This window comes from Lampetra fluviatilis, chromosome 3 (assembly GCF_964198595.1).
Source record: "Lampetra fluviatilis chromosome 3, kcLamFluv1.1, whole genome shotgun sequence".
Lineage (NCBI taxonomy): Eukaryota > Metazoa > Chordata > Hyperoartia > Petromyzontiformes > Petromyzontidae > Lampetra > Lampetra fluviatilis.
The window spans coordinates 767887-792157 of NC_136277.1; the positions used below are offsets into that span (position 1 = coordinate 767887).

A 24271-nucleotide genomic window follows, 5' to 3' on the forward strand; every position below is an offset into this window, starting at 1 on the left:
GTTCCTCACCTACACACACACACTCACCAGTTCCTCACCTACACACACACACTCACCAGTTGCTCACCTACACACACACACTCACCAGTTCCTCACCTACACACACACACACTCACCAGTCCATCACCAACACACACACACAGACCAATTCCTCACCTACACACACACACACCAGTCCATCACCTACACACACAGACACTCACCAGTCCCTAACCTACACACACACACTCACCAGTTCCTCACCTACACACACACACACTCACCAGTTCCTCACCTACACACACACACACTCACCAGTTCCTCACCTACACACACACACTCACCAGTTCCTCACCTACACACACACACTCACCAGTTCCTCACCTACACACACACTCACCAGTTCCTCACCTACACACACACACACTCACCAGTTCCTCACCTACACACACACTCACCAGTCCCTCACCTACACACACGCACACACTCACCAGTCCCTAACCTACACACACACACACACTCACCAGTCCCACACCTACACACACACACTCACCAGTTCCTCACCTACACACACACACCAGTCACTCACCTACACACACACACCAGTCCATCACCTACACACACACACTCACCAGTTCCTCACCTACACACACACACACTCACCAGTTCCTCACCTACACACACACACACCAGTTCCTCACCTACACACACACACCAGTCCATCACCTACACACACACACACTCACCAGTTTTTCACCTACACACACACACACTCACCAGTCCCTCACCAACACACACACACCAGTTCCTCACCTACACACACACACACCAGTCATTCACCTACACACACACACACACTCACCAGTTCCTCACCTACACACACACACACCAGTTCCTCACACACACACACTCACCAGTTCCTCACCTACACACACACACCAGTCCCTCACCGACATACACACACTCACCAGTTCCTCACCTACACACACTCACCAGTTTCTCACCTACACACACACACTCACAAGTCCCTCACCTACACACACACCAGTCCCTCACCTACACACACACTCACCAGTCCCTCACCTACACACACACTCACCAGTCCATCACCTACACACACACACACTAACCAGTCCCTCACCTACACACACACACTCACCAGTTTCTCACCTACACACACACACACTCACCAGTTAATCACCTACACACACACACACCAGTTCCTCACCTACACACACACACACTCACCAGTTCCTCACCTACACACACACACTCACCAGTTCCTCACCTACACACACACACCAGTCCCTCACCTACACACACACACCAGTCCATCACCTACACACACACACACACTCACCAGTTCCTCACCTACACACACACACACTCACCAGTTCCTCACCTACACACACACACTCACCAGTTCCTCACCTTCACACACTCACCAGTTCCTCACCTACACACACACACACCAGTCCCTCACCTCCATACACACACTCACCAGTTCCTCACCTACACACACTCACCAGTTCCTCACCTACACACACACACACACCAGTCCCTCACCTACACACACACACCAGTCCCTCACCTACACACACTCACCAGTTCCTCACACACACACACCAGTCCCTCACCTACACACACACACACACTCACCAGATCCTCACCTACACACACACACACACCAGTCCCTCACCTACACACACACACTCACCAGTTCCTCACCTACACACACACACCAGTCCCTCACCTATACACACACTCGCCAGTTCCTCACCTACACACACACACACCAGTTACTCACACACACTCACCAGTTCCTCACCTACACACACTCACCAGTTCCTCACCTACACACACACACCAGTCCCTCACCTACACACACACTCACCAGATCCTCACCTACATACACACACACCAGTCCATCATCTACACACACACACACCAGTTCCTCACGAACACACACTCACCAGTTCCTCACCTACACACACTCACCAGTACCTCACCTACACACACACACACCAGTCCCTCACCTCCATACTCACACTCACCAGTTGCTCACCTACACACACTCACCAGTTCCTCACCTACACACACACACACACCAGTCCCTCACCTACACACACACACCAGTCCCTCACCTACACACACACACTCACCAGTTCCTCACCTACACACACACACTCACCAGTTCCTCACCTACACACACACACACCAGTCCCTCACCTACACACACACTCACCAGTTCCTCACCTACACACACACACACCAGTTACTCACACACACTCACCAGTTCCTCACCTACACACACTCACCAGTTCCTCACCTACACACACACACTAGTCCCTCACCTACACACACACTCACCAGATCCTCACCTACACACACACACCAGTTCCTCACCTACACACACACACCAGTTCCTCACACACACACACTCACCAGTTCCTCACCTACACACACACACACTCACCAGTTCCTCACACACACACACTCACCAGTTCCTCACCTACACACACACATCAGTCCATCACCTACACACACACACACACTCACCAGTTCCTCACCTACACACACACACACCATTTCCTCACACAAACACACTCACCAGTTCCTCACCTACACACACACACACCAGTCCTTCACCTACACACACACACATTCACCAGTTTCTCACCTACACACACACACACTCACCAGTTCCTCACCTACACACACACACCCACACCAGTCCCTCACCTACACACACACTCACCAGTTCCGCACCTACACACACACACCAGTTCCTCACACACACACACTCACCAGTTCCTCGCCTACACACACTCACCAGTTCCTCACCTAGACACACACACACCAGTTCCTCACACACACACTCACCAGTTCCTCACCTTCACATACTCACCAGTTCCTCACCTACACACACACACTCACCAGTCCCTCACCTACACACACACATTCACCAGTCCCTCACCTACACACACCCACACACACTCACCAGTCCCTGACCTACACACACACAAACACCAGTTCCTCACACACACACACTCACCAGTTCCTCACCTACACACACACACACCAGTCCCTCACCTACATACACACACTCACCAGTTCCTCACCTACACACAATCACCAGTTCCTCACCTACACACACACACTCACAAGTCCATCACATACACACACACTCACCAGTTCCTCACCTACACACACACACACACCAGTTCCTCACCAACACACACACACCAGTTCCTCACACACACACACTCACCAGTTCCTTATCTACACACAGTCACCAGTTCCTCACCTACACACACACACTCACCAGTCCCTCACCTACACACACACACACTCACCAGTCTCTCACCTACACACACACTCATCAGTTCCTCACCTACACACACACACACTCACCAGTCTCTCACCTACACACAAACTCACCAGTTCCTCACCTACACACACACACACTCACCAGTTCCTCACCTACACACACACAAACACCAGTTCCTCACACACACACACTCACCAGTTCCTCACCTACACAAACACACACCAGTCCCTCACCTACACACACACACACCAGTTCCTCACCTACACACACACACCAGTTCCTCACACACACACACACATCAGTCCATCACCTACACACACACACACACACTCACCAGTCCCTTACCTACACACACACACACCAGTCCTTCACCTACACACACACACACTCACCAGATCCTCACCTACACACACACACACACCAGTTCCTCACCTACACACACACACCAGTTCCTCACACACACACACTCACCTGTTCTTCACCTACACACACTCACCAGTTCCTCACCTACACACACACACATCAGTCCATCACCTACACACACACACACACTCACCAGTTCCTCACCTACACACACACACACCAGTTCCTCACACAAACACTCTCACCAGTTCCTCACCTACACACACACCCCAGTCCCTTACCTACACACACACACACCAGTCCTTCACCTACACACACACACACTCACCAGTTTCTCACCTACACAGACACACCCACACCAGTCCCTCACCTACACACACACTCACCAGTTCCACACCTACACACACACACCAGTTCCTCACACACACACACTCACCAGTTCCTCACCTACACACACTCACCAGTTCCTCACCTACACACACACACACCAGTTCCTCACACACACACACACACACCAGTTCCTCACACACACACACTCACCAGTTCCTCACACACACACACACACCAGTCCCTCACCTACACACACACACACTCACCAGATCCTCACCTACACACACACACACACCAGTTCCTCACCTACACACACACACCAGTTCCTCACACACACACTCACCAGTTCCTCACCTACACATACTCACCAGTTCCTCACCTACACACACACACTCACCAGTCCCTCACCTACTCACACACACACTCACCAGTTCCTCAACTACACACACACATTCACCAGTCCCTCACCTACACACACACACACACTCACCAGTTCCTCACCTACACACACACTCACCAGTTCCTCACCTACACACACACACACTCACCAGTCTCTCACCTACACACAAACTCACCAGTTCCTCACCTACACACACACACACTCACCAGTTCCTCACCTACACACACACAAACACCAGTTCCTCACACACACACACTCACCAGTTCCTCACCTACACACACACACACACACCAGTCCCTCACCTACACACACACACACTCACCAGATCCTCACCTACACACACACACACACCAGTTCCTCACCTACACACACACACCAGTTCCTCACACACACACACACACTCACCTGTTCTTCACCTACACACACTCACCAGTTCCTCACCTACACACACACACACAAACACCAGTTCCTCACACACACACACTCACCAGTTGCTCACCTACACACACATACTCACCAATTCCTCATCTTCTCACCAGGCTCTCACCTCCATACACACATAACCAGTCCCTCAGCTACACACTAAAACCCCCCCGTATAGCCTGTAGCGAGCACCTATGAAGGCCGGCACGGCACACGAGGGGGTGGGTGGCCAGCACCACGCCCGGCCGCCTTTGTCTCCCCAGGGACAATGTTTTGACGCACCACACCAGGTACTCATTTGAGGCTGAGTCGACCTAGGGGCTGCCCAAAACCGGTTCAGATAATCGTCAACGGGTATTGGCCGCGAGCGGGAATCGAACTCGGGTCGCCGGGTTCGTAGTGCAGAGCGCTGACCACTACATCACCGCTCCCCACACACACACACAAATGACAAAAATCCCCGTATAGCCTCAGCATTATTTTGGAGCAAGTGCTGTTAGAAAATAGCAGCACCTATGAAGTCCAGAACGGAACACGAGGGGGTGGGTGGCCTAAAACCACGCCCGGCCGTCTTTGTCTTCCCAGTGGTGATGTTTACACACCGCACTAGTCACACACACAGCAGGCTCACACATACACACACCAGGATCACACACACACACCAGGCTCTCACACACACACCAGGCTCTCACACACACACCAGGCTCTCACACACACACCAGACTCTCACACACACACCAGGCTCTCACACACACACCAGGCTCTCACACACACACACCAGGATCACACACACACCAGGTGCTCACACACACACCAGGCTCTTGTGATGCCGCCGCCGCGAAGCCGCTCTGCGGGCGCCCCATCTACGACCTCGCTACCACCAAGCGACGAGGCCGACACTGCTTCCCCCTCACCACCCCCCACATAAACACACCCTCACACATTCCCCCCCCATAGAGCTCCGAGGGGAGGTCACCTGGCCGACAGGTAATAAATAGGAGAGAGAAAGCCGGGAGACGGGCTCGCTGCGGCCACGCCCAAGCGAGAGGGAACCTCTCTGGCCGCTGGTTGTATACCCCTCCCCCACCCCACAAGCTCCGACACAGCGCCCTGCCTCTGCTTAAAACAATAGTTATCAAGGGTACAATACAACGCACACGCAACACGCACACGAAGAAGACTATTTCAAAAAGTTATCTTTGTGTTTCGAAAAGGGTTGCCATTTCAAGGTGGTGCGTTCAATATCAACTGATTGTGCAATGCCGTTGCTGCCGTCGAGTTACATGAATAAGAAGTGTTGTAGTCATTCATTTTCGTTAATTGCATAATCTTGCTCATGAATCTATTGACGTTTGCTTTCGCCTTTGCATATTAGAGTGTCATAATTTTGTTTAGAATAAAAATTGCTTAACAAAAGCGTTTGAGTTTTTCTTTCCAAGTCCATGCAAAACTCTTATTTATAAAAACTGTATCCTGCGTTGAGATATGAATTTGGAGACCTAACATAACATAAACACACTAAGATAATCAATAAATGATTAATCAAAGAATCGTTTTATCCTGATTGATACAACTCTGGATAACGAAGCTAAGCCTAATTATCATAACTGCACACATTAACATAATTGCAAGCATTCGCATAAATTAATACGATTACCTCCGTGATTATCATAATTTATACATATAATTATATACATTAGCATAATTTATGCGAATTACGCATATTTTAAACATATTTATTGATTTTTTTAATTTTTTATCAAAATTTCTTAACCCGACATATACAACACACCCCAATGTAGACTGTGCACGCCTTCCCTTTGACACCCTTGTCGAGTGCGCGCGTGCATGTGAGAGACTCTCTGGTGAGCGCACGCAGTGCCGAGGAACGGGGAGAGCCGTTTGAGTGGAGGAGAAGACCGCCGCGGGAACCCCAGAGGACGGAGCCACCCGCCCCGAGACCAGTCACGAGGTCCGGATGGATCCCCCGGACCCCGCAGCACTACCTCGTGGGGGCAGCCCAGGCGAGGTGCTCCAGTCAACCCGGGACGGGGACTGGCACCTCGGGGGGCTATGTGATGCCACCGCCGCGAAGCCGGTCTGCGGGCACCCCATCTACGACCTCGCCAGCACCAAGCGACGGGGCCGTCACTGTTTCCCGCTCACCACCCCCCACATAAGCAATCCCTCACACATTTCACCCCCCACCCCCCCCATAGAGCTCCGAGGGGAGGTCACCTGGCCGACATGTTTTCACCCAGAAGCCCTCTCATAGGGATAATCTTCACGGTTTCCTGCGGCCAGGGAATTGGGCGACCTCCCCCGATGCTAATTCGCACCGCAGCGCTGTGACTTGGGTTGAGATTACATGGTCACGGCGGGGTTACCCAGCCACCGCGGTTAAAACGCACCCCCACACACGGATCGGCAGGCAGGTAGGGGGGCGCAGCCACGAATGGCGGGAAGCCAGGGTGGGCGTCTGATTGGCAGGGCGAATGTGCTTGTGCACGGCCGCCGGCGCAGCAGCCAACGGCGGGCCCTTTGATATGGAAACCGGGATGTGGGCGGCGATGAGGACGCCAAGTGCTATGGCGCAAGACGAGCAATCTGATTGACCGATAAAGCCCTAGGATTAGCGATGGCTTTCTTTGATCTGGGTTAACACTAAAAGGGGGACGCAGAAAGGTAAAAGGTCTCTTGCTTCTCGAGTCAGCCACCGGGGCGGTCGTCTCTTCAGGGCAGCTAATCGAACGTCCGTGAGAAGAGTCGAAGTGCTGCGAGGACAGGCGCACGGGAGCGGCGAACTATGAGTAAGGGAGAGAGAGAGAGAGCCGGTATTGAGCATAATAGCCAAAGAGGCTTAAGTCACAACCGACCAGGGTACAGACCATCAGGAAATAGTGTAAGCCTACATTGCCGATTTCTACTGACTCAACAGTGGCTCACAGTCAGCCGGTAATAAATAGTTAATAACTCACCACAGTATCGTGTGGATTCTACGAGTGTGTTGAGAGTGAATTGTAGTGTGTGTGCGCTCGCTTTAACGTGTGTGGCTGGGTGCACCGCATCCCGGTGGAAGAAACGCTGCGCCCGCAGGACTCCGCGAGGGCGCGTCTCGTCCTGTGGCCCCTACCCTCCGCGCCGCGTGTGTGTGCATAGGCGTGAACGACGGGTTAACGCGCGGATCTGACCCCCTATTAGGTTATCCTTACGTTTGCACTGCGTTAACTGTTTAGCGTATGCCCACGGGGAGCGACGGTAGACTCGCAAGGGTACATGTGAGATAATTCATACGGCCTTGGTTTAGTGTGTGCCCACGGGGGGGGGGGGGGTGCTGAAAGCGCGTGGTGCTGTGTGTGTACGCTCGTAACGTGGGTGGTCGGTGTTTCCGCGAGTGCGCGCTCCGTTCTGTGGCTGTGGAAACTCGTGCTGCGTGGGGGCTCACAACTACCGTAAACACCTGTCCCACGGCCCTTTAAACGAGCGCTATCACCCGCTCACGGCGGCCGCGCGTGTGCGAGCAACGCCACTGCCCTCCGACCTCCGACCACCAGCTGCCGTGCTATTTTTAGAGTGTGCACGGGGTTGAGCAGTAGCGTGCGGGTAGTTATTACCAATGTTTGAGGGAAGGCACGCGGAGGGTGTTTGAATGACCAAGGTGGCCAAGGGGCCAGCCGAGAGTTATGTCTCACAGAGAGTAATCGGGGTTTCAGTAGCCCCGACAAATTGGTGTCAGAAGCGGTACGATCCCCCGCACCTCCAAGGGAAAGAGGCGCTTCACCCCACGCTAAGGTAAGACATGTATTCACCGGGCGAGGGATTCCTTCATTGAAATCGTTCGCCCGCAGAATGACGTGTGCTAAAGATATTAATGGCTGGACGGACGCGCAGGCGTTACAGCAGCTTAATATGCATTTGGATGGGCGGGCAGCCGACTTTGTGGAAGCTTTACCCGCAAGCACACTCTCACACACACACACACCAGGCTCACACACACACACCAGGCGCACACACACACACACCAGGCTCACAAACACACACACCAGGCTCACAAACACACACACACACCAGGCTCACAAACACACACACACCAGGCTCACAAACTCACACACACCAGGCTCACAAACACACACACACCAGGCTCACAAACACACACACACCAGGCTCACAAACACACACACACACCAGGCTCACAAACACACACACACCAGGCTCACAAACACACACACACCAGGCTCACAAACACACACACACCAGGCTCACAAACACACACACACCAGGCTCACACACACACACACCAGGCTCACACACACACACACACCCCAGGCTCACACACACACCCCAGGCTCACACACACACGCCCCAGGCTCACACACACACACCCCAGGCTCACACACACACGCCAGGCTCTCACACAAACACCAGTCTCTCACACACACACACACCAGGATCACACACACACACCAGGATCACACACACACACTCACACACCAGGCACTCACACACACACACACTCCAGGCTCAGACACCAGGCACTCACACACACACCAGGCACACACACACACCAGGCTCACACACACACACCAGACGCACAAACACACACAGCAGGCTCACACACACACACACCAGGCTCACACACACACACACACACCAGGCTCACAAACACACACACACCAGGCTCACAAACACACACACACACACACATACACCAGGCTCACAAACACACACACACACCAGGCTCACAAACACACACACACACCAGGCTCACAAACACACACACACCAGGCTCACAAACACACACACACACCAGGCTCACAAACACACACACACCAGGCTCACAAACACACACACACCAGGCTCACAAACACACCAGGCTCACACACACACACACCAGGCTCACACACACACACACCAGGCTCACACACACACACACCCTAGGCTCACACACACACACCCCAGGCTCACACACACACACCCCAGGCTCAACAACACACACCAGGCCTCACACACACACCAGGCTCACACACACACACGCCAGGCACTCACACACACACACCAGGCTCTCACACACACACACACCAGGATCACACACACACACCAGGCTCACACACACACTCACACACCAGGCACTCACACACACACTCCAGGCTCACACACCAGGTACTCACACACACACACACACACCTGGCACACACACACACCAGGCTCACACACACACACCAGGATCACACACACACACACCAGGATCACACACGCACACACACCAGGCTCACACACACAAACACCAGGCTCACACACACACCAGGCTCACACACACACCGGGCTCACGATCCTCCGACTCCTGCTCCCCCCGACTCACCTCCCGTACCGTGGGACGTGGAGTTCCTCAGCTCCCTGGTGGATGTCGCTGGCGCTTCCACCACCACTAGCACCACCACCAGCACCATCAGCTGCAGCAGCAGCAGTGTGCGAGTTGCAGCTCCTGCCGCTGTCACCGCGAGCTGCATCGCCCCGAACAGCAGCATCAGCAGCCCTGTGCGTGTCTGTGTCTGTGTGTGTCTGTGTGTGTGTCTGTGTCTATGTGTGCGCGTGTCTATGTGTGTGCGTGTCTACGTGTGTGCGTGTCTACGTGTGTGCGTGTCTACGTGTGTGCGTGTTTACGTGTGTGTCTGTGTCGATGTGTGGGTCTGTGTCTATGTGTGCACGCGTCTATATGTGTCTGTGTCTATGTGTGTGTGTACGTGTGTCTGTGTGTGCGTGTCTACGTGTGTGCGTGTCTGTGTGTGAGCGTGTCTGTGTTTATGTCTGTCTGTGTCTATGTGCGTGCGTGTCTATGTGTGCGTGTCTGTGTCTATGTGTGTGTCTGTGTCTGTGTGTGTCTGTGCCTATGTGTGCGTGTGTCTATGTGTGTGCGAGTCTGTGTGTCTATGTGTGAGCGTGTCTGTGTTTATGTCTGTCTGTGTCTATGTGCGTGTCTCTATGTGTGCATGTGTCTGTGACTATGTGTGTGCGTGTGTGCGTCTCTGTGTGTGTGCGTGTCTATGTGTGCGTGTCTGTGTGTGTGTTTGCATGTCTATGTATGTGCCTGTGTGTGCTTGTCTTTGTGTGTGCGTGTCTTTGTGTTTTCGTGTCTATTTGTGTCTGTGCGTGTGCGTCTATGTGTGGCTTTGTCTTTCTGACTTTGGTGTGTATGTGTGTGCAAGTGTGCCCGTGTCTACGTGTGTGTCTGTGTGCTTATGTGTTTCTGTCTTTGTCTGTGTGTTCAAGTGTGTCCGTGTCAATGCGTACCCGCCCCTCCCGGACATCTGTAGAAAAAGAGCTTTATAGCTCATCGGATTTCTCCGGTATTCTGATGCTGCGGCGATGTGCGTCTGTGTGTGTGCACCAGTGACCGTGTCGACCTATGTACGTGCGAAGTGTGTCTCTGTAAGTGAACCCGACTATCCGCGCCTGTGTGTGTGTCCGTGTCTGTGTGTACCCGTGTGTGTGTCTAAGCGTATATGCGTGTGCGTAGTCAGTTATACGTGTACACGGGGCTCTCTCTCACTCTGTGTGTGCGTGCACGGATCGATATCTTATGCGTGTTTGTGTGTGCGCCTGGGTCTGGGCACGTACTTGGGTAGTTCTGGGGCCGCAGTTTCCGCTGCTGGAAAAAGTGCAGCTGGGTGCGATAAGCGGCCAACATGAACTCGTTGCACACTCCACGCGCATTCCATTCGCGAACCCCTACCGAGGCCGGCTGGCGACAGGACACGATGGGGTGGGTGGCCAGCAGCACCACGCCCGGCCACCTTTCGTCTGCCCCAGTGGCGATGTTTTTACGCACCGCGCCAGCTACTCATTTGAGGCAGAGTCGACCTAGGGGAGGCCCAGGACCGCTTCAGAGAATCTCGTCACCTGGTCTTGGCCCCTGAGCAGGAATCGAACTCGGTTGCACCGGTGTTCGGAGCATAGCGCACACGCAAGCATACGCTCGTAGATACACACACCTACACACGGTTACGCCCAGGTGCCATGGGTTAACTCAACAGGGATTCCTTGACAAGATGCACCACCCATGCTCCCCCACTCTGTTTTATCCACCCGGCGTTCCAACGAGCGTCGCTCCTCCGCCTCAAGCTGCCCAATAAGCCTCGCGGTGCACCTAGCCTGGCACTGCCCAGTATCGTCCATTTCTCGATCCTCCCTTGTAGTGGCCGATTTCCTCCCACACCACATCAGCCTCATCTCCTCCCCAAGCCCGTGCCGAAGCCCGTTTCGCCTCCTCTGCCGATGCACAGCAAACGCCGCCTTCGTCTCCCCAGTGGATGATGTTTACACGTGGACACCAGGTTACTCATTCAAGGCCGAGTCGACCTAGAAGCTCTGATATCACTGCCAAGTCGAGTTGCCGGTGGGGGAGGGGGGGGTCATAGCCCAATGCACGAACTTGTAACGTGCTGCACAGTGTGCGTGCGTACGCATATGCTGAACTTCTTTCGCGCCGTACGTAGCCAGCCGTGCTAATCGGAGGCGCGAGTGTTCACTCTGGAGGAGCGAAGAGGCGCGAGGAAGGAACCACAGACAGGCGGGAAAGGCGTGAAGCCGGCGCCAATCCCACCATCCGAGCCCTGCGGCTTCTTAACGCGCGGAGGTGCCTGTTGGTCGACTCATGAGTTGCTGTTGACGCGCGCGAAGACAGCGGTGCAGCGAGGGAAAAGCCGCGATTCCGCGGGAGCAACGCTTCCATGCCATACGGATGGAACAGGTGGAATACCAAGTTTGCTGTGCCGCTGGTAACAACAAATCGCACCTCGCACCCACCCCACTCGCACGCCACTTGCACGCGGTGCGTACCGTGTGTGCTTAATGTGCGTACTGCGTGCGCACAACTCTGCGTGCGTGCGTACTGTGTGTGTGCGTACTGTGTGTGTGCGTACTGTGTGCATACTGTGTGCGTACTGCGTGCGTGTGCGTGCGCGAGCTATGGACGGCGAGCGGGGAGAGGAGATGGATCCGAGTTTAATCCGAGATAAATCCACAACAACAATCCACACCCACAGCCCCCCTCCACCGGCACCCCCCCGCCCCGTGCCATGCACCACAAAAAACGTGTAAAGAAAAATAAATGTCTCCCGTTCGCCCGAGAGGCTCTCTTTAAACGACAACGGCGATCGACTTCTCACTGAAGCAGCGATACATTCTGCGGTCTCTGGAGAAATGAATGATTGGCCGAAGAGGTCCCCAGCCGGGTGCCGAACTCGTGCGCTCGAGACTACAAGCCGAGGAGCGCCACCGGTTCTGGAACGATATATACCGCCCCCCCACCGCCCACCACCCACCACCGTACCCCCCCCACCCACGCGCCGCCCGTGTCGACCGTGTTCACAAAATGCCACTTTAACCAAAAACCACACTCGACGTAAACAACCGAGCGGATGCGGAAAACGCAACGTTTAAATTAACGCAAAGTCACGGCCAAGCCGCGCACTATCGCCAAAATCTGCCCGACGGCACACAGACACACAGGGAAAATAAAGAGACGGGAGCTTCAGGGCAGGGAATTCTGGGGCGTGAAAATCAGGTGCAGGGAACTCTCGGGCAGGAAACTAAACTATGATCTATTTTTTATTTTACCAGGTAAGGCCCACTGAGCTATGTAGCTCTTTTTCAGACGACCTGGCCACAAAGAATAGCTCAATGAAGTGGCGTATCACGTGGTAATGTATAGCAGCCAAACACTCAAAACGCGTGATGTTGTTTCTAAATGCGAGGGAAAAACCGGAGGACCCGGAGAAAAATCCAAGCGACCACGGGGAGAGAGAGAGAGACACGCAGACTCCAAAATATACAGCAGGTGTCAGGGTCGAGATCGAACCCACGCCCCTCGTGCATACCAGGCGAGGTAGTTAACATCTCGCCACAGCGGCACCCCTAAAAATCAGGGGCAAGAAACCCAGACGCAGGGAATTCTAGGGCAAAACAATTAGGGGCAGGGATCAAGAGGGAGGAAAATCGGGGACAGGGAAGCCAGGGGGCAGGGCTCTCGGCGCTAGGGGATAAGCGAGGCCATGGTCCACGAACACAGCAATCCTCGAGCCAAGCGAGGGCACGGCTGCCGGGGCAGGGGGGCACAAGGCAGTGGTGGGCCCCCGTGCTCCGTGTAAACGGCGGCGCGGAGAGCCGTCAGGCGGCACGGACGCCGCAGGGGGAGCCGCCGAGCTGCTGGCACGGCCACTCGTCCGGCACGAGCACCACGGTGGCGGCGCGGTCGCCCTCGCACGGCGTCGCTGCCGCCGCCTCTTCCTGGCCGGGCAACGCCCGCCGCAGCCTCGCATCGCTCGCTGGGGTCACTGGCAGCGGCGTGCGGGGGACAAAGGGGGGACGCAGGGACAATCGGGGGCAAAGGGGGTCACAGAGGCGGAGTATTAGAATGCGACTGACAAAAACTGGGACATTTAATGCCTTGGGAAGATTTACAGATGTCCCAGGATGGCTACCAGGAAAGGAAGGCAAATCCTGGGATCCTAGGAAAACTCGATGGCAACTCTATCATAACTACCCACTCACCCAAACACCAACCCAACCACATACCCACCCACTAACCCACTCACCCAAACACTAACCCACCCACCTACCCACTAACCCACCCACCTACCCACTCACCCAAACACCAACCAACCCACTTACCCACTCACCCAAACACCAACCCAACCACCTACCCACCCACTAACCCACAAACCCAAACACTAACCCACCCACCTACCCACTAACCCAAAGACCAACAAACCCACCTACCCACTCACCGAAACACCAACCCACTACTTACCCACTAACCCACCCACCCAAACACCAACCCAACTACCTACCCACCCAAACACCAACCCAACCACCTACCCACTCACCCAAACACCAACCCACCCACCCACCTACCCACTAACCCACCCACCCAAACACCAACCCAACCACCTACCCACCCACTAACCCACTTACCCAAACACTCACCCACCCACCTACCCACTAACCCACTCACACAAAGACCAACAAACCCACCGACCCAAACACTAACCCAACCACCTACCCACTCACCCAAACACCAAACCATCCACCTACCCACCCACGAACCCACTCACCCAAACACCAACCCACCCACCTATCCACTCACCCAAACACCAACCCACCCACCTACCCACCCACTCACCCATTCACCCAAACACTAACCCACCCACACACTAACCCACCCACCCACACTCACTGAAACACCAACCCACTAACCCGCCCACCCAAACACCAACCCAACCACCTACCCACCCAATATCCCAGGAGGACTCACCGGACTTAGGGATATCCCAGGACAGCTATCGATCACTACCTCAACAACAATAGGAAGATCCTAGGGCAAACCAGGACAGGTGGCGGGGGGGGGGGTCTGTGGTGCCACAGCGACGGGGCCGCTCGGCCGAGCCAGGGAGCCGCCCGGCTTCCACCGCCGCACTGCCCCCCATCACCCCCCCCACATAAACACGCACCCGCACCCACGTAGGGCCTCGTGGTCGGGTCACCTACCCTGAGTTTTCACCCGAGGGCCCCCTAGGGGGGTTACCCCACGGTTTCTCAGGGCCAGGGAATTGGACAGGACCCTTCCCAGGCCAAGTAACACTGCGGCGCCGTGGGCGGATTTGAGATCGCACGACCACGGCGAGCTCAGAGAGCCCCGCAGTTAGAAACGCATACAAACACAAACACGGGTCAGCAAGGCAGATAGCTGGGATCAGGACCCGGGACGACTGATTGGTCGAAAGTTCAAAGGCCGGCGGGATCGCAAAAGAGCGGGAAATCCTAGGCTCAGGATTGGTCGAGAGACCAAGGCGGTCGGGATGGGGGCTCCTAGCCTTTGAGGTGAATAGTTGAAAAGAAAACGCAGGGGCAGTAGGGAACTCTCTTCTTCTGGAGTTTGGACACGGGGTCAGCGACGAAGGAGTCATCGGGCGAGCCGCTAGATTGTCTGCAGGACGATCTGAGCGCCGCAAGGTCACCAAGGACTACAGACGGTATCGTGTTGCGCGCCTTACAACACCTCAGAGCGGAGGGTAGGATCCGTAGGAGAGGGTTAGTTCGGGGTAAGGACGAGTAGGAAAGCGGTTTAGCAGAGAGCGCAGCATAGAATAGGGCTACACGGCACCAGAGTGTGGGTTAGAAGCGCCTTGCTGTCCCGCACACACACACGGGTGGCTCGGTTGGTTAGCAAGGGCTAATAAAATCTCGAGCGTAGTAACAAAACCGTGTTGTTGGGTGTTTTTGGAACGTGGTATTAGCGTGCACTGCATTCGCGAGTGTGTGGTCGTTGTACGCATAAAGGCCGTGGTCTCTGTACGATTGTGCGGGTACGGAGGTGTGTGCGTTAACGCCCGGGGAGAGCACTTTTGGTGTGTTGGCGTGACTACGCAGCCGTGTGAGAGGAGAATCGTCCTTGTCCGATATTTGTGTTGACGTGCACGCGCGAGTGGGGGAGGGGACGAGTCGTCGTGTCGGCGTGTGCCCCGCTTGCGTGCGCTCGTTACTTGCGTAAGCTCTCGGCGTGCGTAATCGGCGTGCCCAAGGTGCGCGATCGTAACGTGGGCGGCCAGCGCGGCGCAGAGCGGCGCAGGAGTGGGTATCGCGTGTGGAGCTGTATGCGTGTGTGCGCGCACGTTCACGACGTGTGTAACACAGGTGCGCGAACCTAACGTGAGTGGTCAGGGTTGGGTGAGTGCCGTGCAGAGCTGTGTGTGGGTGTGCGCGTGCGTGGTTATCCATGCCTGCTACGCGGACCCGCGGTGGAGGGGAATCCTCGGGTGACGGCTCCCACACCCTGGGTGAGGAGCCTAGCGGCGGTTCGCTTAGCAGCGGGGGGGCGATTGATGATGTTAGTCCGGCCGTTAGTATTATCGAGGGAGGGATCTCGGGGGCTAGCGACCCCCACAAATTGGTGTCGGAAGCGGTACGGACCCCCGCGTTACCTCACGCTAAAATAAGACTGATATTTACCGGCCGGGGGGCCCCTTCGTGGAAGGCATTCGCCCGCAATCTCTTAGGGGCCAAGGAAATTAATGGATGGACGGACGCGCAGGCAGTACGTCAACTTAATATGAATCTTGATGGGCGGGCAGCCGATTTTGTAGAAGCGTTACCCGCGAGCGCACAGACACAGCTAGAGGAGCTGATGCGCCGACTCGATCAGCGTTTTGGCACACGGGACGAGGAGGAAGCAAAATCGGCCTTAGAGGCGCGCCGTCGCCAACCTGGCGAAGATCTCCGTGATTACGCCGAGGATGTGCGCGAGTTAACAAAGATCGCACGCCCGGGGTACGCAACTGAGGTTATTGAGGAACTGGCTGCCGAGAAAATCCAGCGGTACCTGTCTCGCACGGCGTGGTGGCAGCCAGACATGAGCTGCCCACGTCTTCCCTTTAACACCCTTGTCGAGCGCGCACGTAAGTGTGAAAGAATTCACAGCGAACGCGCGCAGCTCCGGGGGCTGGGACGAGAGCGCGCCATTGCGAGCCTGCTCTCGGAAGACGAGGAGGAGGAACAGGAGCTCGCGAGGACGGTAAGGGGCCGGGAAAGAGAACCTCCAGTGTCCCGCGAGACAACCCCGGGTTGGGTAGCTGGGTTACAGACCGGCATGGGAGATATAGCCGGCCAGGTAACCCAGGTGCAATCCTCCGTTGAGACCATCCGATCCGAAATGGGGGACCTACGCGCCACGGTGGGAGGGTTATCTGGGAGGGTAGCCCGACTAGAGGCAGAGTCGGGGCAGCGGCGTGCCGGAGGGGGGATAGGAAACGGACGGGGGGGCTCCTACGGGACGGCCCCCCGTGCGTGTTACCTGTGTGACCGGCGAGGGCATCTCGTGAGAGACTGTCCGCAGATCGCCCGCGCTAGAAACGCGCCGGGGTTAAACCCCAACGCCCCCTAGAGAGTGGACCATCTGGGGGTGCATTCGAAGCGGTCCCGATGCAAAAAGACGGTAATAATGGCGAGCGAGTGATCTCCACACAGGTTCCAACAACAACGCCCACGGAAACGGTGACTCCTGGCGACTGGCTACGGGAGCTGGTGGCGGGGATCACGGGGGCCACGTCGCTCGTGGAAGGGGAGGTAAACGGAGTGCGTACCCGAATTCTGCTGGACACGGGGGCGGTGGCCTCGCTCGTGAGCGCAGCGCACTGCAGCGCGATCGGGGTCGACGTGCGTCACCTGCAGGCACCGGACCGCGCGCTGCACACGGCGAGCGGAGCCGGAATGGGGCTGCTGGGGAGAGCCACCCTAGAGGTCCGCATAGGCAGTCAGGTGTGCACCCAGGAGTTCTACGTGTCGAGTGCGTTGTGTCACGAGTGTATCGCAGGTACCGACCTCTTAGAACGGCTGGGACTCAACGTGCAACCCCGCCAGCGATGCGCCACCATGGAGAGCAACGGCGAGCGGATACCGTTCCTGGGACGAGAACCAACGCGCCCCCGCTTCGCACCTGTGGTCGCTATCCTGGCGACGGCAGTCACCATCGACCCACTCACCGAGATGCTGGTGCCGGTGGCAACATCCCCAACCGACCCCGCGCTCCGACCATCAGGAGAGGTAATGCTAACTCCTCACCCGGAGTTGGCAAAACGGTATGGGATAGTGGGATCCGCCACGTTGGTAAACGCAGATGGGGACCGATTGTTTATACGTGTGTTTAACCCACACAGTACCCCGGCAATGATACGACGACGCACCCCGGTAGCCACCGTACACCCCCTGCACGCTCGCCACTCGAACGACTCGGTGTTCGCACTCTGGGCGGAGGACCCTGGCCGCCCCGAGGACAGCCAGGATCTGGCCTGGCGGGTCGGCCCGACCCCCCGAGCCGAGATTGTTCCCCTGCAGGATGCGTTACATGTGCCTTGGGCAGCCTTACCTAAGGGGGAGGCCGATCAGCTGCGCGGGTTATTGCGGGAGTACGCCGACGTGTTCAGTGAGCACGATTCGGACGTGGGCCGGACCGACCTGGTCAAGCACCAAATTGACACAGGTGCAGCCCGACCCATCAAACTCCCCGCATACCGAGTGGGCGCGCCTGAACGGACCCAGATCAAAGAGGCAGTCACGGATATGCTACGCGATAACATAATCCAGCCCTCCGCGAGCCCTTGGTCTGCCCCGGTGGTACTGGTAACGAAAAAGGACGGATCGACTCGGTTCTGCGTTGACTACCGAAAATTGAACGCAGTCACCCTCGGCGACGCTTTTCCCATCCCACGCATCGACGACACCTTCGACAGTCTCGCAGGAGCGCGGTATTTTTCCACCCTCGATCTCGCGTCCGGGTACTGGCAGGTGGAGATGACGGAGGAGGATCGGCCAAAAACAGCATTCACCACCCCGATGGGCCTGTTTGAGTTTCGAGTGTTGCCGTTCGGACTCACTAACGCGCCCGCGACGTTCCAGCGGTTGATGGAGTTGGTGATGCGGGGCTTGCAGTGGGAACAGTGCCTGATTTACTTGGACGATGTGATAGTGTTCAGTAGATCTTTGTCGGAGCATTGGTCCAGGCTTCGAGAGGTGTTCCAGCGACTGCGAGCGGCTCATCTCAAGCTCAAGCCACGTAAGTGTTACATCGCACAACGCGAGGTGGGGTACCTCGGGCATCGCGTCAGCGAGGCAGGCGTGCACACCGATCCGGAGAAGGTACGCGCCGTAGTGGAGTGGCCACGGCCAAGGAATCTGACGGAGATCAGATCATTTTTGGGGCTCGCCACCTATTATCGTCGATTTGTAAAGGGATTCAGTGAGATTGCACGCCCTCTCACCCAACTCACCTCCCCTAAGCACCCCTACCAGTGGACGGGGGCCTGCCAGACGGCCTTCACCACTCTCAAAGATCACCTCACCCACGCCCCCACCCTCGCTTTCCCCGATTTTACCACCGATTTTATTTTGGACACCGACGCCTGCAGCAGCGGGCTGGGCGCGGTGTTGTCACAGGTACAGGATGGGACGGAACGAGTCATCGCGTACGCCAGCCGGACCTTGAGTGGGGCCGAGCTGAACTATTGCGTGACCCGCCAAGAGTTGTACGCCGTAATTTTCGCATGCAAACAGTTCCGGCCGTATTTGTACGGCAGGAGATGTCGCGTACGCACTGACCATTATGCTCTGCAGTTCCTTCTTACATTCAAGGAGCCGCGGGGGCAGATGGCCCGGTGGTTGGCGCAGTTGCAGGAGTACAACCTGCAAATCGAGTATCGGGCTGGCCGGACGCACGCAAACGCGGACGCCTTGTCGAGGCGACCCACGGTGTTCGCCGAGACGAGGGCGGAGGAGGCCTGCCCGTGTTTCACGGGGGGACGCTGCCGGCAGGCAACGGACCCCCGAGAGGCCGCGGCCACTGACCCCCCCCCAGCGAGAGAGAGTGCAGTGTGCGCCACAGAGACCCTTGCAGGTGGCACCGAGGATCCCGTCGACCGCCCGGCAAGCGCGGGACCCGCAGCTCGGGACCCGATCGGACGGATCCAGGAGGACGTCGGCTGCGCCTTCCCGGGCCTGAACGACGAGCAGCTGAGACAGACCCAGCAGCGAGATCCGGATCTGGCGGCGGTGGAGGCGGCACTGCGAGAGAAGGAGGATGCACTACCAGGGCCCTGGAGCGGTTTGTATGCCCGGTTGTGTGTGGAAAACGGGGTGGTGAGGGAACTGGCCGACGCTGGGCAGCCTGGGTGCATCTGCGTTCCCGCCCATGTGCGACCCCAACTACTACGACTGGTACACGACCACCCGCTCGGGGGCCATGATGGGGAACGGCGCACCCGGGAGACTCTGCGTCGCCAGTATCTCTGGCCTAAATTGGCACAAGATGTGGCCGCCTGGGTGCAGGGCTGCCGGGCCTGCCAGCAGTGTGGGCAAAAGCCGGCGAGGTACCAGGTACCCCTGAGGCCGTTCCGAGTCAGTCGGACGAATCAGTTGGTCGGAATCGACTTGCAGGGGCCCTTTCCACGATCCCACCGGGGCAACCGATATATTCTTGTAGCGGTGGAGTACTTCACCCGCTACCCCGTGGCGGTGGCTATCCCGGATAAAACAGCCCTCGTAGTGGCCCGGGCCTTCGTGGAAAACTACGTACTTAAGTGCGGGATCCCCGAACGAGTCATTACCGACCAGGGTAGTGAATTCGAGGCCGAACTATTCCAGGCGCTGTGCCGAGAGTTCGGGATCCAGAAGGACCGAACCACGGCATATCACCCCCAGGCAAACGGGATGGTAGAGAGGATGAACCAGACTCTGGCCGGGAAGCTTAAACGCATGGCGGCCGCGAATCAACAGGACTGGGACGAACACCTCCCCTATGCCCTGTTCGCCTACACCACCGCCGTTCACACATCTACAGGACAGACCCCGTTCCTAATGATGTTTGGTCGCGAGTCTCGCCTGCCCGCAGATCTGCTGTTCGGTGTCCCTCCGCCGCAACGGGAGGAAGGGAGCCACCCCATGGAGCACTTGCTGGAGACCCTGCGAGAGGCCAGGGGCCGAGCCTACCCGCACGGAGAGGCCGCGCACCAGCGGCAAGAGCAGGGCGCCCGACCCCGTATGGAGCCCCCCTTCTACACTGCGGGCTCCGAGGTGTGGCTGTACACTCCCCGCGTCAGTGCCGGACAGGTGGGGAAGCTGACCACCTACTGGCGAGGACCCTGGATTGTGAGACGGCAGATCTCACCATGGACGGTGCTGATTCAGGGAGGAGAGAGGGGCCGGGAGATGGTGGTCAACATCCGCCGACTGAAGCCGTGGCGAGCAGCCCCCGAGGGGGGGAGCCCCGCCGTCCAAGTACCCCGAAACCCCGGGGTCCCCCCACCCCCCGTGCCCGGGGGCCTCGCGCAGTATATGGGCCCCACGGAGCCCCGGGCTCCGAGGGGCCCCGGGCGGGGCCGGGGGCGACGAGGACGGCGACCCTTAAACCCCACCGCCTCTGAGTTTGTTCCCCAGCCCGCAGGTGCCGGAGACCGAGGGGAGCCGTTGGAATGGAGGAGGAGACCACCGCCGGAGCCCCAGGAGACGGAGCCGCCACCCCCGAGGCCAGCCACAAGGGCCGGGCGAATCCCGCGGACCCCGCGGCGATACCTCGTGGGGGCAACCCAGGCGAGGTGCTCCAGTCAACCCGGGACGGGGACTGGCACCCCGGGGGGCTATGTGGTGCCACAGCGACGGGGCCGCTCGGCCGAGCCAGGGAGCCGCCCGGCTTCCACCGCCGCACTGCCCCCCATCACCCCCCCCACATAAACACGCACCCGCACCCACGTAGGGCCTCGTGGTCGGGTCACCTACCCTGAGTTTTCACCCGAGGGCCCCCTAGGGGGGTTACCCCACGGTTTCTCAGGGCCAGGGAATTGGACAGGACCCTTCCCAGGCCAAGTAACACTGCGGCGCCGTGGGCGGATTTGAGATCGCACGACCACGGCGAGCTCAGAGAGCCCCGCAGTTAGAAACGCATACAAACACAAACACGGGTCAGCAAGGCAGATAGCTGGGATCAGGACCCGGGACGACTGATTGGTCGAAAGTTCAAAGGCCGGCGGGATCGCAAAAGAGCGGGAAATCCTAGGCTCAGGATTGGTCGAGAGACCAAGGCGGTCGGGACGGGGGCTCCTAGCCTTTGAGGTGAATAGTTGAAAAGAAAACGCAGGGGCAGTAGGGAACTCTCTTCTTCTGGAGTTTGGACACGGGGTCAGCGACGAAGGAGTCATCGGGCGAGCCGCTAGATTGTCTGCAGGACGATCTGAGCGCCGCAAGGTCACCAAGGACTACAGACGGTATCGTGTTGCGCGCCTTACAACACCTCAGAGCGGAGGGTAGGATCCGTAGGAGAGGGTTAGTTCGGGGTAAGGACGAGTAGGAAAGCGGTTTAGCAGAGAGCGCAGCATAGAATAGGGCTACACGGCACCAGAGTGTGGGTTAGAAGCGCCTTGCTGTCCCGCACACACACACGGGTGGCTCGGTTGGTTAGCAAGGGCTAATAAAATCTCGAGCGTAGTAACAAAACCGTGTTGTTGGGTGTTTTTGGAACGTGGTATTAGCGTGCACTGCATTCGCGAGTGTGTGGTCGTTGTACGCATAAAGGCCGTGGTCTCTGTACGATTGTGCGGGTACGGAGGTGTGTGCGTTAACGCCCGGGGAGAGCACTTTTGGTGTGTTGGCGTGACTACGCAGCCGTGTGAGAGGAGAATCGTCCTTGTCCGATATTTGTGTTGACGTGCACGCGCGAGTGGGGGAGGGGACGAGTCGTCGTGTCGGCGTGTGCCCCGCTTGCGTGCGCTCGTTACTTGCGTAAGCTCTCGGCGTGCGTAATCGGCGTGCCCAAGGTGCGCGATCGTAACGTGGGCGGCCAGCGCGGCGCAGAGCGGCGCAGGAGTGGGTATCGCGTGTGGAGCTGTATGCGTGTGTGCGCGCACGTTCACGACGTGTGTAACACAGGTGCGCGATCCTAACGTGAGTGGTCAGGGTTGGGTGAGTGCCGTGCAGAGCTGTGTGTGGGTGTGCGCGTGCGTGGTTATCCATGCCTGCTACGCGGACCCGCGGTGGAGGGGAATCCTCGGGTGACGGCTCCCACACCCTGGGTGAGGAGCCTAGCGGCGGTTCGCTTAGCAGCGGGGGGGGCGATTGATGATGTTAGTCCGGCCGTTAGTATTATCGAGGGAGGGATCTCGGGGGCTAGCGACCCCCACAGGTCCTCACCGCATGCGGCGGGCGTGACGAGCGGCACGTGCTGGTGGTTGCACCGCATGACGTAGGCGGCCGCCAGGCTGCATGCGGCGCGGGACCCCGGCTCGCGGCACGCGTCCTCCTCGCACGCCGACAGGAACGGCGCCGGGTCCACCTGGGGGGGAAGGGGGGAGGGGAGGGGAGGGGGGGAGGGGAGGGGAGGAGGGGAGGGGAGGGGAGGGGGGGAGGGCCCGCCAGTGTCACGGGCGGCAGTGCCAAGGAGACAGGGGCGGCACAGGGGGAGCGCGGAGGGAAGCATGGGGGAGCACGAGGGGAGCGCGGAGGGCAGCACGGGGGAGCACGAGGGGAGCACGGGAGCAGCACAGGGCAGCACGGGGCAGCACTTGATGCTCCGGGGCAGCACGGGGGTAGCACAGAGTCGCGGAAGCGCTCACCACGCGGAAGCAGCTGCCCAGGGAGGAGGTGGAGTCGAGGAAGAGCTCCTGGCATAGGCGACTCGGGCAGCGAGGCCGCTCCTCCATTGGCTCACACCGCCCTCCCACCTGCACGCGCACGCGCGGAGACACACACATGTACACACACGCACGGGGACACACACACGTACACACGCACGGGGACTTACACACACGTACACACACACGGGGACTTACACACACACACGTACACACACGGGGACTTACACACACACGTACACACACGGGGACTTGCACACACGTACAGACACACACACG

The 24271-nt window shown here is 57.5% G+C and overlaps 1 protein-coding gene across 1 annotated transcript; it reads right to left on the reverse strand.

The window, feature by feature from the left end:
- Positions 1-13175: 13175 nt before the first annotated feature.
- On the reverse strand, positions 13176-24068 carry LOC144948767 (uncharacterized). The gene is made up of 3 exons (XM_078878417.1): positions 23975-24068; positions 23553-23694; positions 13176-14158 (listed from the first exon to the last, which is right to left on the reverse strand). Exons 1-3 carry the CDS (start codon positions 24059-24061, stop codon positions 13992-13994), a joined length of 396 nt encoding a protein of 131 aa, XP_078734543.1. The 5' UTR covers positions 24062-24068; the 3' UTR covers positions 13176-13991.
- Between the last annotated feature and the right edge of the window lie 203 nt (positions 24069-24271).

Excerpts from the sequence above, each read along its gene's own strand:
- LOC144948767 (XM_078878417.1), bottom strand. The coding sequence starts at position 24,061 with ATGGAGGAGCGGCCTCGCTGCCCGAGTCGCCTATGCCAGGAGCTCTTC. Across the intron at positions 23,695-23,974 it reads TGGGCAGCTGCTTCCGCGTG|GTGGACCCGGCGCCGTTCCT; the intron begins GTGAGCGCTTCC and ends CTTCCCCCCCAG. Across the intron at positions 14,159-23,552 it reads CGTCACGCCCGCCGCATGCG|TGACCCCAGCGAGCGATGCG; the intron begins GTGAGGACCTGT and ends CGCCGCTGCCAG.